The following is a 15,006-nucleotide window of genomic DNA, read 5'->3' as shown; positions in this document are numbered from 1 at the left end:
TCTGTCATTGTTCATGTGGAGCACATCCTGCAGGAGCTTCTTGAGGTGTATAGGTGGCAAACTTGACAACTTAGGTAACAATGATGAACCCTCTCTGATTGGGGAGAAATGGGCCCATGTTGTCTGGGGAAGGAAGAGAAGCAGGAGAGAAGGATGAGAGAGAGACGGATGAGGAAGAGAGGAAGATGTTTCCACCCTGGTCTTTTCTCGTAATGCCTCTGTAGACCAGAGTCATGTCTTAGTCATTTTGCTTCTTTAATGCCTTGCCCACAGTGAACACTTAAGATATGTTCTTCAGTGAATGAACACATACAGATAGACTCATATTTCCTGCTCTTTGAAGTGGTAGAGAGTCCTGAGAAGCCATTAGCCAGCTTCTTACAAAGACCTGCTCGAAAAATGAACTCCCGTTATTAAACGATGCCACCAAAATCAAACCTGTTTCTTACCTCCTCATCATATAGAACATAAATCTGATCCCCTCTGTTAACTTTTATTCTACTCTCCCTGCTTCACCAGATGATACAATCCTTGAGACCCAAACTTACATATGGATCATCTTTGCATCCCTGATAATGCCATGCATTGTATAATGCTCACTAAAGGTTTGTTCAATGACTCTTCATCACAAACATGGCCTTTCTGTTGTGCATTGAATGAGCCTGCCTTGTTCCAATGTCAGAGACTTTGCAATTGCTGCTCCCTCTGCCCGCAGCACTCTCCCCGACTCTCATGACCTGGCAATTTTAATCCTGCAGATGAAGCTTGCCCATCATCTCATCTTCCCAGCCTGATCTAAAGATACTGTCTGTTCCCTGACTCACTGCCCATCATCATGTGATGGGAGTACCTGTCATTATCAGAAATGACCTTATGTGTGTCTTTATTTATTTTCCCTGATAAATGGAGACTTTATAGATGTACCTTTCTGTCTCATCCACTGCTGTATCTCCACACCTAGAACAGGGGCTGCAGAATAAAAGTGTATTAAATGAATGATATGAGCTGTTGAGAGAATGACAATGTTAATAACTTCATGTAACCTTTACTGGATTACGTGAGTGGTTAGAGAGCACATACACATTCACCTTCTTTGAAAGTTTTCCTCAACTGTGCACATCTTTTAAGAATATAGAAATAATTGAACGTTCAGGGAACACGATTGCCCTAAGATTTTGTGTATTCCTTATGGCTGCCTTGGATCTAGAAAGGAAAAAGGTGAGAAAATATTGCATTGGGGAGATCTGTCCCTTGAATTTCATCTGAGAAGTCAAAACTCTTAGTTTAAATCCTGTCTGCCCAGGTGCCTCAGACACATGCAAGTGGCTTTACTCTTGAGTCAGCCTATTTAACTATGGCCTCAAAATAAGCAGTGGTGAAGCTTATTTTGTATGTAGTTTGGGTCATATTGCTTTTAAGAATTCCATATCTAGGTTGCTGTTCCTGTATGGCATGGAGACCCTGATAATTAGGTTTCTGTGACTTAGAGACAGTCTGAGGCTCTGTCTATAAAAAGCCATTCCTCCTGAAAATGGGGCAGAAGTATATACATACACTGAAGTAATATTCCCAGAGGAGAAATGTGGCATGAGAAGCCAAACAGTTCGAGTGCTCCTCCCTCACCCCATTTGAGTGCAATGAAATCAGAACCGACATGTTAAAAGTAGTCAGTGATGCCGAGGGTCCTGCAGAAATTGACCCTTGTCTCTAAAGCAAGGTTTCTAGAATAGCACTTTTGATTTGAGTCTGGATAATTCTTTGTTGTGGGGCAATATCTGTGTGCTATAGGATGTTTAGCAGCATCCCTGGCCTCTACTCACTAGATGCCAATAGCAGTAACCCCCTCTTTCCCTGCTGCTAAGGGTAATACCAAAAATGTCTTCAGACATTGCAAAACCTGGTTGAGAACCACCACTCTAGAAAATGCATAGAAGTATCTAGCTTTAAACCATGCCTCTGGGTTCGTTTAAACCCCATATTTCCACCATTAATGCAGCAGTGGTAGGGAAGACTCCTTAACTTCCATCTTGTCATATAGATATGTCTTCTTAGTCATATCAAAGTACTGTGGTTTAAACCAATGTCCCCCCCACCCAACCCACCTCTACACACGACTCTAGTGTAGCCTTAGGCTCTTCTTCTGCACGCACGTGTGTACAGCTAGTCCATAATGTATGCCTCCGAGCCAGCAAAGGTCTTTTCTGGGTCTTCATGTGGTATCTGAACATGTCCCAATTCTCCAGTTTCTTAAGACTACTCTTTGAGGTCATTGCTCTGACACTGTTTAGTTATGTAGTACTGTGGTGAGCTACCATTATTTAAAAAATGAAAAATCTCCTGAATTGGTGGTTTCTGCAATATAGGGAGGGTCATTCATTCATTTTCAGCACATATTTATTGAATACGTACGTGGCTGCTGTTGGCACTGGGAATAAACAGCTATAAACAACACACAACACACACTTGCCTTCTTGGAGCCTACACTCTGATAGGGGAAGACAGACAATAAATAAATATAACGTATGTTAGGTGAAAAATACATCAAGATGAGAAGAAAAGCTGGGCATGGCATCTCACGCATGTAATCCCAGCACTTTGGGAGGCTGAGGAGGGAGGATCACATAAGCCCAGGAGTTCAAGACAACCCTGGCCAACATGGTGAAACCCCATCTCTACTGAAAATACAAAAATTAGCTGGATGTGATGGCATGTGCTTGTAGTTCCAGCTACTCGGGAGGCTGAGGCAGAAGAATCGCTTGAACCCCGGAGATGGAGGTTGCAGTGAGCCGAGATCACACTACTGCACTCCAGCCTGGGCAACAGAGAAAGACTCTGTCAAAAAAAAAAAAAAAAAAAGGAGAAAGGGCAGATGTGGTTGCTTATGCCTGTAATCCCAGCACTTTGGGAGGCTGAGGTGGCTGGATCACTTGAGTCCAGGAGTTTGAGACCAGCCTGGGCAACATAGTGAAACCCATCTCTACAAAAAATACACACACAAAAATTAGCCGGGCCTGGTGGAATGTGTCTGTGGTCCCAGTTGCTCAGGAGGCTGAGGTGAGAGGATTGTTTGAATCCAGGAGGTGGAGGCAGAGGTTGCAGTGAGTCATAATTGTGCCATTGGACTCCAGCCCTCCAGCCTGGGAAACAGAGTGAAACCTTGTCTCAAAAAAAAAAAAAAAAAAAAAAAGAGAGAGAGAGGAGAAGGAACACTGGATGAGGGAGTCTTGTGTTTTCAAATAGGGTCAAGCAAGATGTAAAGGAAGTTCGGGAGCAGGATGTTTGGACATCTCAGGGGAGAAGAATTCTAGGCAGTGGGAACGGTGAGTGCAAAGGATGAGGCAGGAGTGTGCTTGGTACATGTGAAGGGTAGTGAGGGGTGTCAAGGAGGGAGCTGTAGAAGAGCGGGTGTGGAGGTGTGGCATGGACATACCATATGGAGCTTTAGACTCCTGGTGAGACTCTTCTTCAATTTTTTATAAGACAAAATTTCAAACATACACTGAAGTGCAGAGAATAGTATAATGAACCCCTTATTTGCCTATTACCCAAGTTTAATAAATAGTAACCAAAGCCACTTTAATTTTATATAATCTTCCCCTCCCCAGATCATCTGGAAGCAAACTCTACATGTATTATTTCATCTGTAAATATTTTTGTATGTATCTATAAAAGATAGGGAATTAAAGGTAATCATGATCCAATATTATACTTTAAAATGATTGGCTAGTTTTATCAGATATCCAAACCACGTGTGTATAGATAGGCACACACGTATATACATATACTCAATATATATTTCAGGCTGAAGTGTGTACATATATAATATCATGCTGATTATTTCCTAAATGCCTGATTATGTGCGTGTTTGTTTATAGTTTGATTAGTTTGATATCAGGACCCATTAAAAAGTTCATATATTACAATTAGTTGATAGTCTCTTAAGGTTTTTTGTTTGTTTGTTTGTTTTTTGTGAAAACAGGGTCTTGCTATGTTTCCCATGCTGGTCTCGAGCACCTGGCCTCAAGTAATCTTCCCACCTCAGCCCTCCAAAGTGCTGGAATTACAGGCATGAGCCACTGTGCTTGGCCTTCTTTTAAACTTTGGGCTCCCCTTCCATCTCTTTTTTCCCCCCATTAAAATTTTAAGAAACCAGGTCATTTGTTCTGACTTCCGTATCTGGCTTTTGCTGCTCACGTCTCTGAGATATTGTTTAACATATCCCCTTGTTTCTAACCTGTAACTTGATATTTTGATGTAGAGACTTGGTTGTATCCGGGGTGCTGGAGTCTTTTTGGTAAGATTACTTCGTGTGTGTTGTCTTGAGAGGCTCCCGTTGTCCAGGGTTTCTCTCTTTGTGATGTCAGCAGACATTGATGATCATGGCTTAGATTCCCTGGTTCTTTAGAGTCTGAAAAATTGTGATATTTTACGACCGCAATTCCCCCTTTATTTACCAATTGGAATGCATCTACGAAGTAAATGATTTCCCCATCTGTGAAGTATAACTCATAGGGAATGCAGGGGATGTGCTTGATTCTTTCCCTTTATCAGTTTTCAAGATGACTGCAGTAGTTCTCTAGCATCCTCTCAAGGTGACGTAACTTTCTCTTCTTGAACTCATGACTTTAAACATTTGATATGTTGTAATACATTACCATTGTTGTTCCTATTGATGCTTGATTATCCCGTTTGGGGCCAAATGTCCTAAATTTATGGCTTTTAATCACAGGGAAACTGTTGGAGGATTTTGAACAGAAGAGCAACATATTCTGAAAGAGATCACTCTGGAGTTCGTGTGTGGCCACCAAAGTGTGGAGGGTGCCGGGGAGGAAGTAGACCAGTTAGAAGGAATAATCTAGCCAAGATACAATGTATTTTGGATCAATGTATTTTGACATTAGGTGGAAATAATGGTGGCATTCTGGATCTTTTACATTGGAAGGAGGCTTATTTTGGGGTTTTGGAGGGCAGGATGGTGAGTTTTCTTTTGGGTATGTTAAATTAAGGGTAGTAAAAGGAAACTGAAGCAAAAATGTATTGTAGTCCATTGGCTATATGGAACTGAAGTTTACTTCAGAAGATCTGTGTGTAGAAGCCTATGGAATAATATTCTAATGTGTTTCCTGAGATGAATGTCTACCTTAAAAGTTAAAGAATTTGGGGATTTTGCTTTATTTTTTGGTATAGGGTGGTAACTGATTTTTTTCTTTTCTTTGTTTGTCATAATCTGGCTGTGACACCCATGCTTTCGAACTTTCCCCGAACAACTTTCCTAAGGAATGTTGAGTCCTCTTTTTTGTGTTCTATTATATCTTGTTTGTTTGTTTGAGATGGAATCCTGCTGTGTTGCTCAGGCTGGTCTCAAAACTGCTGGACTCAAGCAGTCTTCCCGCCTCAACCTTCTGAGTAGCTGGGATCCATTATATCTTTAGTATTTCCTTTTGTGATGCTTTTTTCTCTACTAAATTACAATTACTTTTTACATCTCTAGCTGCCTGTCTATGGAGTCAGTGACTATATTTCAGGTATGGATTTGTTACCTCCAAAGGGTAAGAGGATTGGTTGGTTCTGTGAGCTCACACTGAGAAATAAGTTGGTACCTAGTTAACATTAACAAATGCCCCAGAGCAAGTTGATAGCTAAGGATGTAGAAAACATTCTGAGAGTATCTTATAAACCTCCACTGGCCCATATGTACCTTTGTGGAGTTAGAGACAGGTAGCCTTCCAGAAGGGCACAGAGCTGAGGGAGACTTCGTGAAAATGAGAAAGATGGGGTGGAAGCAGCCCAGAGCCAGGTGCAGGCATAAAACCATGGAAAGCAGACTAGATGTTGGTTCCACCTCCTTCCTTGCCCAGGGCACAACCCGAACAGCTGCCCGTGGCATCCCTGCTTAGACAGGCCTCTGGGATAAGAGTAAATTTACAGACCAGGATCTAATCCTAGTATAGCCGCCAACTGTGTGCCCTCAGTTTCTTCATCTGTAAAAAGACCGAGTTTGAATTCATAGCCTTTGAAATATAACTGCTTGAATATACTTGCTATTTCTCCGCAGTTTGGTGCGCTGTCTCTCTCTTTGAGTGTGTGTGTATGTATGTGTGTGTGTGTGTGTGTGTGTGTGTGTGTGTGTGTGTGTGTGTGAGAGAGAGAGAGAGAGAGAGAGAGAGAGAGACGGAAAGAGATGCCTTGTAGTACTTGAAAATTAGAGTTCTTGATAAAATAAAGCTTTAATTTGCTCTAGTGTTTCTTCTCAACAAACCAGAGGTTGCCAAGTTTTAAAACATTTTAAAATGCATTAGAGGAAGTGAGTCAGTTACGTTCTTCATACACTACAATGGAAGTACACTTAGTTCCAAGTTATGAATGCTGTCAAAAATTAGGTTCTTTGAAGAAATACAAGATGAAACTTTCAGGCTTTCAAAATTCGTGTTCTCTCTTTCCCTCCTTATTCATATTAGATTGCTTTTGTAAAGTATACAGCACTGCGATCTTAAAAATGAGCTTTTCGAAAATAAAAATCCAAGTGCCAAGAAAAATCTCTTGCATTTCCAGTTGGTAGTTTCCTATCGTCGGGTTTGCCTGTTCACACAAGTCTCTGCCGCACAACAGAGTCAGACTTCCCCCAAATTAATGCAGTTAGTTTATTCCTCGTTCTGATGATTGCCATATATAGAGAAAGATCTAATTATTTTTATGTGGCACTATTCCTCATTTCTTTCTCGGGGACTATGAGTGATTTAGTTAACTCCACCAAGGGAAGTGTAAGACGAGCCTCCTCAGGGTGGCTGAATTCTATTCGAGAGCATCACAGGGAGGTGGGGAATAGTTGACGTGTGCTGAGATAAACTCTTTTACAAGTGTGACACTGTTGCTTTATTTTTTTTGCCCCAGTCTGCAGGGTGAAAAGGACTTTTCATTTCACTGAGGTGAAAAGTGGGTCTGTGAGTAAAGCGACTTTCTTTAAAAAAAAAAAAAAATCAGAAACCAATTACTTGATATGCAGAGCTGCAAGCCTCGTTCCTTTAACAAAATCAGTGCAGTGTGCACTGCCGTTAACCTGAGGAAAGCAGCTGACATCTCTTGATTACGGCTAGAGGTGGAAGGACCCAAACTTGCAGCCTCCCCCTCCCCCTCGAGAGAGTGTTAGTCCAGTCCTTTAGAGAGGTTCGGTTTGGCTCTCTGTCATCACCGGGACGCTGGCAGGGAGTGTGTGTCATGGTTACAATAGAGTGTGCTAACATATAACAACCATGAAAGCCCAGCGGGAAAGGCTACAGATTCCGGGGCTGACCTTGGAGTAAGTATTGTCTGTCTTTAATATTTTAATGCTTTCTGCATGGCACTCGCTTTCCGGCGACCAATAGCTATTTAGCATTTGTTTGTACTGACAGCCTCAGAGCACTGCAGTGTGAGGTAGAGGAACATGTCTTAAATGCATGGTATTTGGTTTCAGCTAATGTGGACACCCAGACCAGCGTTTTGCATTGCAGTCAGGGGAAAAGCATTGCTGCATATTTAAAGTTACTAAACCCCAGTTCTGGAAACATCTTAACAGCTCATTGTGAAAGAATGTATCAGTAGGCCATGGTGTATCTGTCTTTTTCTCCTTCTCTCTTACTGTTTGTTTATCCCCATGTTGCCTTTTTCTAAAGAAAGGCCTCTGTCTGCATTGAATAATAGAAGACATTACAATGGATTAGAGTGCAAGAGAAGGGTTATTTGTGACGTTCATTAGATGTGATCCATGTTTTATCTGTGCAACAGAATATTAATGAACTGTGGTACATTTAGAATCCTCTCTGCAGAATCTCCAGCCACTGCATGCAATGTGTTTACCTAGTTGAGCTGTGTGTTTGCTTAGCTGTTTTTTTTTTTAACCCATTAACTCATCTGACTACTGCCTTCTGATGTAATGTAGCTATGTGAACATGTCCACATCTAATTTGTGGCGCAGAAGTTAGACATCTGTGATGCAGGAAGTGTCAGCAAATTTTTATTTTAAATCTGTTAGTCAAAGATGCAGAAGCTGTGAGTTAGTCTGTGCTGGCACACTTAAAATAATAAACAGTAAAATATAAATCCGGTAGAAAAAATATAAATATCCCTCTTTCTAACTTACAACACAGATATAAAATTACATTTTAGTGAAATCTGTACAGTCCCAATAATCTCATACTGGGCTGTCTCCAGAAAGAGACTGCAGGATGAGAACTGTGCTTGGTTCTGGAGATTTATTATTCATTTTGAATTTTGTAGATGCATCATACAAGAGAAATAATTTTCCTTAATTGATAAAAGCATGACATTCTGAAGTGAATACTTTTCTAATCAGTCCTTGCTCTAAAATCGTGCCCTGATTTTATACTAACGAGCAGCTCACTTACAAAAAGTTAGAGGGCTCTTCCAACCTTCTTGCTAGCTGTGACATTCTTCATATTAGAGGTTTGAATAGTATTTACCCATTGCCCTAATATTTCTCCCATCTCCACCCCCACCCTAACATTCAACTCTCACCATCTGTGTGGAATATTTTAGTGGCATGCACTTATTCTTCTACTTAACCCTCCGCTCTCTAGCATTCTGGAAATGCATAACTAAGCCATAGCTCTATGTTTAAAACCCAGGGGCATTAACCTCCAGCTTTGCTTTTGCCTCTGTTTTCTGTTGTGCTGTTTCCTGGTTGTTTTCTTTGGACTTAGTAGAGATCATTTCACATTAGGCTTTTTCTTTCTTTCCTCTTCTTCCTTTACTTTCTTTTTGTTTCTTTCTTTTTTCAATTTTGTCTACATTAAGAGGAGACACTTCAAAGTAACTTTTTAAAAACATGAACTCAGTTGTATCAAACATTCCATTTTATGATTAGAAGGACTGAACTATGTCACGAGTTTTATGACCTTGCCAACGTTGACACAGGACATAACAGTCACCTAAACACAGGGAATCTTTGGATGTTGTTTTGGTATCAGGCCACGCCCCCTCCTTCTATCCTCTTATCTTGGTAAATATTACCATGAATTTAAAATAGATAATTCTGTTTGCCTAGGGAGTGTGAGAGTGAAATAGAGAATCACTCTTAAATATCATCATAGTATTAGTATGTGATTTACTTTGAACATTTCGTTTACCTTGAAATGCAAAATTACTCTAAAATAGACATAGCTAACTTTACATTCATTCATGGAGAAAGCTAATTCTGCAGTCTTTGAGTAAATTCAACTTCTAGCCACTGCAGAGGAATGTTACAATGGAAAGTCTTATCACTGATTCTATTAAAAGCAGATTTAATGTATATAAATTTAATTATTTGGCAATCTTATAGTCTTAACTCACACAGCAAATGTGTAGAACAGCTCTCGAACTTTCGTTCATGAGACATTACTGTTTTTCTTTCAGAAGTGTTTATTCCATAAGCACTGCAGCTGTGGAGTATTACATGAGCCTATTTTATGCTCTGTAGACGCAATCTAGAATATTCCATCGGATTTATCAATACACACAGGGCAGTTTCTGATTCCTGTTTCAGGTATTGAAATCTTAGGTGTTAGACATCAAATATATATTTCAGAAATTAATAAGTTGTTAATGTATAAGAAATTTATGATGCCTAAATAGCCTATGCATGGCTTTCCAGTTTCTGAGAAAGGCAGATTTTTTTATTTTTTCTTTTTTCATTGTAAGTATAGAATTGAGTACATAGACACTTCATAGCAGTCATCATGTGTGTTTCCACATGGAGACAGGGAGCAGCTTTAGTGCCTATGCATGCCGATTTTAGGACCAGAAGGAATAGATAAGACTGTTCTTAGACAAAATGATGGACATATCAGGGGACATTCCCGAGAGCTTTCCAATGAGCTGCTAAGTTAGAGTACAGCATGTTTAAGAGCAGCAGCTTTTGAATATGTTCTGAGTGTATAAGGAAAATAATTCCGTACTAATTCCAAGTACTGGTACCAAATCAGAGAATGGTCTTAGAAGATATAAAACTTTACTCTGTTGAAACATTATATTTTTAAAATTAGAGCATTTTGAGCAATAATTTTATATTTTAGTTTAAGACCAACACAGCCAAGTCTCAATTATCCATATAATGGGAGACAAGGATGGTATTTAGAATTTGCAAACCATGGTAAGCCCGTATCTGACTTTAGCCATCGTTGCCAACTCTCTGTGCCAATGAAGAGCACAACCAGCTTGAATCAACTGAAATACAGCTTTGTTTCAAGACCTCATTCTCTAAGATAGGAAAACATGATACAGTGTAGAGCCATCGTCCAGCGGAGAGGCAAAGTAACATTCTTTAAGAAACTCTCTGCACTAGCCAGGCACGGTGGTGCGTGCCTATAGTTCTTGCTACTCAGGAGGCTGAGATGGAAAGCTCTCTTGAGCCCAGCAGTTCAAGTTCGGCCCAGGAGGTATATCAAGACCCCATCTCTAAAAAAGGAAAAAGGCAGCCACGGTGGCTTACGCCTATTATCCCAGCACTTTGAGAGGCTGAAGCGGGAGAATCACTTGAGCCCAGGTGTTTGAGAACAGGCTGAGCAACATGGGGAAACCCCATCTCTACAAAAAAATTCGAAAATTACCCTGGTGTGGTGGTGTGTGCTTATAGTCCCGGCTACTTGGGAGGCCGAGGTGGGAGGATCACATTGAGCTCAGGAGGTGGAGGCTGCAGTAAGCCACTACACTCCAGCCTGGGTGACTAGAGTGAGACCCTGTCTCAAAAAGAACAAAAAAAAAAAAAAAAGAAGAAGAAGAAAGGAAAGGAAAGAAACTCGTTGCACTTTGGCAGGAGTTTCTGTTGCTCACTTCAGTCTGAGAGTTGGGGCCAGAATACCTACAGAATACTTAGCTAATTTTTACTTTGATTTTGCCATGTAAAAATACTTGGTAACTGACTAGCATCAACTTCATGCTTTAATATCTGTTGGTTAAATTGTTGTACTATATCTAATTTAAGTTTTATCTCTCTAAAAATAGAGACATGAGGCCAGAAAGAAAAAAAGATAAATGAACTCTATTCCAACCACACTGTGATGAATATTTGAGAACTGGCTGGAATAATCGTGGTGGTTTGGACGGTTGGGTGGGGAGTCGGGGGGCAGGGATTATAATGGTTCATTGACAGTTGGATTTGAGAAGACCTTTCTGGAAGGTAAAATAATGTATAACTACCTGTAATAATTTTTGAAATTGTTTATTTTGAATATACGCATAGGAACACTTTTTCTCATTGCCCCTGAGGATTAGATAAAATATTGAGTCTTTGTTATAAGGAAGACTTGTTTTTCCTTGCAAAAGTGCTTAAAAACATATCTTCCTATATGGAAATGTTAATTGCCTTGCTTTTTAAAAACTATGGTATTTCACCTAAATTTTTATTTGCATTCTTAATCTGGAATAAAATATACTCAGTATAAAATGGCACTGGATTTTCTTTGATGCAAAAATCACATGTCAAAGATATCTGCCAAGTTGCTTTGTGACAAAGAAAAGGCTCAAATAAAAATGGCAGCTGTAGTTTTTAAAATGTAAATTTCAGCAGGAAGCATTTTACTTGTTCTGTCTTTTAGAGCTGAAAAGGGCAAGTGATTAGATGATTACCTAGTGGTGTTGATAAGCTTGCCGTAGTGATTCTGGCCTAAAGGGAACACAGTCCCTTAACTGAGCTATGCTATTTTTACTGCAATCAATTCTCCCACTTGGAATGACATTATTTTAACTTTCAGTCTCACTCCCAGGAGCCTGAGTCCAACCCCATCCAGCCCAGGCAGTCCTTGTAGTCCTCTCTTGGCCTTTCACTTTTGGAGGTAAGCATGCTCCAGGGCCTGCCCAGGGCTGCTTTGTCTTTCTATTGCCCCATTTCCCACCACCAGCATTTGATGACTTCAGACTCTGCAATCCACAATAAACCATTTCTTCTTAATTGTTGCCCTAGCGTTAACATACAGGGCGAGGAAACTGGTCGAATTGTTTACTTGGTGACTTACTTGATCACTGACTCCATGTAGCATATTTACTCATATTTCACTTGGTGTCTCTTGACTCATTGTTCAATGTGTGTGTATATATGACAGTTTTTCATTTTGCTTTCTTAGGAAATGATCTGCACTGAATTCTGTAAGTTTTGATCAATATAAAGATATAATGTATTAGTTTCTGGAAAACATTTCATAATTCCTATGAGAGTATCACAATACCTGTTGCCTGAAACTGTTTTATACCCTATTATTTACAGGATAATGTATTTAAATTGTCTAAAGGGTTAATATTTTTTAAATCATTTTTTAGAACTCCAAGATATATACTCCTCCCCCCTCACTCATAGGCTGATTATATTCACTTTTCTCTGTTAGAGAAATATCCCCAAGGAACTCTTACATTTTAGCATAGTTTGTTACAAGAATACATGATAGAAAATACTGCTACTATAGTGTCTATAGTATGTATATTCTAATAGACTTTTCATGAATTCACTACTTACGGATATAGTGAATCTAACCGTATCTAATCAGAAGACATACATAGAGTACCCAGCATCCCTTTCCCCTTTTTAAAAATCCTACGGGGCTGGGTGCGGTGGCTCACGCCTGTAATCCCAGCACTTTGGGAGGTTGAGACGGGTGGATCATGAGGTCAGGAGATCGAGACCATCCTGGCTAACACGGTGAAACCCTGTCTCTACTAAACACACAAAAAACTAGCTGGGCATGGTGGTGGGCGCCTTAGTCCCAGCTACCCGTTGGCCGGCTGAGGCAGGAGAATGCTGTAAACCCGGGAGGCGGAGCTTGCAGTGAGCCCAGATCCGGCCACTGCACTCCAGCCTGGATGAAAGAGGGAGACTCCGTCTCAAAAAAATAAAATAAAATAAAAAATAAAATATCCTACGGAAGAAAGTAGAATCAAATTATCCGTTGATGCAAAGGACAACTTAAATTTTTTAATGAATGCTTTTTATTTCATAAATGCAAATGAATGATGAATCTGCCACTTATGACCACTTCCTGAAAAATATTAACTTACAAGCCTTAGATGATGTGAGTGGGACAATTTAACACTTTTGTTTCTTTCATATTTCTAAAGTAAGGCTGAACTGAAATCTGCAAAGAATAATTGACTAGGGAAACAAATTAATGACTTGGAACTTTAGTTCTACTCTTCTGCTGATGGGATTATATTTATTATTGTAAAAGTGACTTTCAACATGAGAGTTGCTTGTAATAGCTTTTATAAAGCATCCTCTAAATTTAATAGATCCTAAAACATAAGAGTAGTTTTTTTTTTGTTTTTTTTTCCCACCCTATCTGGAGAATTCCTTTGCTCTTCTAATGTGTCCATTTTGGTTATCCAACTGCACGAAATTGAACTGTGTCCTGAACTTTTTTTCTTCAGTGTAATATGTTTTCATTAAATACAATACTCGTATTTCCTTTTCTTTATTCTTCCTAAAGGCAATAGGCTACTCAATATGAAGATGCCATCATTAGTAGAAGAGAAAAGAGAATTAGATTCAGTGCTAAGGTACTGCAGAGGAGGATGAGGTTCTGAAGAGTGTTTTTGGGGAAAAGTTTTAGGGAACTGGTTGCGTTTGAGCTGGACCTTGAAAAATCTTGGAGGTTCAGTGGGGAGGGATTGGTGGGGGCAGGGCAGGGGGTGAAGGATAAAACCAGACAGAGAAAAAAAAATCTAGGATGTTAGAAAGCATAGTATATGGTAGAAATAATGTGTGTCACTAGGACATAGGATAGGTGAAATAGAAGAAAAGTTTGGAACTGTATAGAGATTGATATAAACTTGAAAATTAATTTGGAGTCATGCATGCTATGTAAGGCCTTGAATACTAAAGCTAAAAAGTTTGACTTTCATTTTGTAAGTGTTCAGGAGTCAGAAGATGTTTTGAATAAGGAAATGACCAATCTGAGTTCAAACTGAGGAAACGTACCTTACCAATGTTAAGAATAGATTGTATTTTAGGCAGAAGCTCCAATGAGGATTCTAGTACAATATATCATGAGTAATAGGTCTGGGATTAGGACAATTGCAATAAACTAAATTAAAATTTGCAAAGTACTTTATAGTTGGCCAACTGGTTTTATATACTTGGCTTCATTCCATTTAATCCACCCAACACTACATGAGACAGAAATGAATATTGCCTTTGTTTACGGATGAAAATGCTAACACATACAGAGTTTAAATAGTAGCCTAGGACTCAAAATGAAGTCTCAGATCTTTCCACTGTGACTAAAGACATACACATGCTGCTCTGAGATCATTTATATTGAGTTTTAATTATCTGGTTTAGGTAGACCTTGTGACCTTCTTTAGTCATTTTTATTTCCCCAGTGCCTCACTCTATATATGGAATGTACTAAGTGTTTGAAAAATGCTTATTAAAGAATGAATAAATGAATGAATAAGAAATAGAAGATGTATTGGTTATAGTGCTGCTAATATATCAACCACCAAATAAACATACAATGGCTCAAATACAATGGAATTGGATTGTTCACTCATAGATGAAGGGTTTGCGGGAGGATCTGCTCCATAGAGTCATTAAGGGATCCAGGGGGATCTTTAACCCATGGCCTTCAAGGATGCCTTGGGCATCGACATTTAGCTGGTGGAAAGGGAAAGAGCATGAAGGATGATGCACTGACAGACCTGAAGGTGGCACACATCACTTCCATTCACATTTCATGGCCTGGAATGTGGTATTCTGACTGTATCTGACCCGCAGGGAAGCCTGGGAAATATGGCTTGCTGGTGTCCAGGAAAAGGAGGAAATAAGTTTTGTTAAATAGTTAGCAATCTTTGTTGTAGAAGTTGATGAAATAAAGGTGCCCCATAGCAGGTGTTCAGTAGATAATTTTCAATGAATGACTGACTTACACTGCGATTTCTAGCATTTAAACCCCAAAAAACAGAGTTGGGGAGGGAGGAAAATGTTGTAATAATGAGTCTGGTCATAAACACGGTGAGAAAGTTCTAGGTAGAGATATCTAG

General features: G+C 39.6%; 1 protein-coding gene and 1 long non-coding RNA gene across 23 annotated transcripts in view; one reads left to right on the top strand and one right to left on the bottom strand.

The window, feature by feature from the left end:
- LOC105475214 (microtubule associated serine/threonine kinase family member 4) overlaps window positions 1-15,006 on the top strand; it is a 577,292-nt gene that overhangs the window by 356,260 nt on the left and 206,026 nt on the right. Inside the window, exons 1-2 of one of the 22 annotated variants that reach the window (XM_011730306.3) lie at window positions 6,147-7,297; window positions 11,730-11,810. The exons of 20 other annotated variants lie outside the window; for them this stretch is intronic. In XM_011730306.3, the coding sequence (XP_011728608.2) occupies window positions 7,251-7,297; window positions 11,730-11,810 (128 nt within the window). In that variant the 5' untranslated portion in view covers window positions 6,147-7,250. Of the gene's footprint in view, window positions 1-6,146; window positions 7,298-11,729; window positions 11,811-15,006 lie in introns of those variants that run through there. One more of the 22 variants, XM_011730311.3, reaches the window with a different exon arrangement.
- Window positions 254-4,299, bottom strand: LOC112425453 (uncharacterized). Its single transcript, XR_003016515.2, has 4 exons — window positions 4,235-4,299; window positions 2,103-2,308; window positions 925-969; window positions 254-388 (listed from the first exon to the last, which is right to left on the bottom strand). It is a non-coding gene; the product is annotated as an uncharacterized lncRNA (long non-coding RNA).

The sequence above is a fragment of the Macaca nemestrina genome, chromosome 6, assembly GCF_043159975.1.
Source record: "Macaca nemestrina isolate mMacNem1 chromosome 6, mMacNem.hap1, whole genome shotgun sequence".
Lineage (NCBI taxonomy): Eukaryota > Metazoa > Chordata > Mammalia > Primates > Cercopithecidae > Macaca > Macaca nemestrina.
Note: the sequence above shows the minus strand (reverse complement) of the source record. Positions and strands in the feature narration are given on the sequence as shown.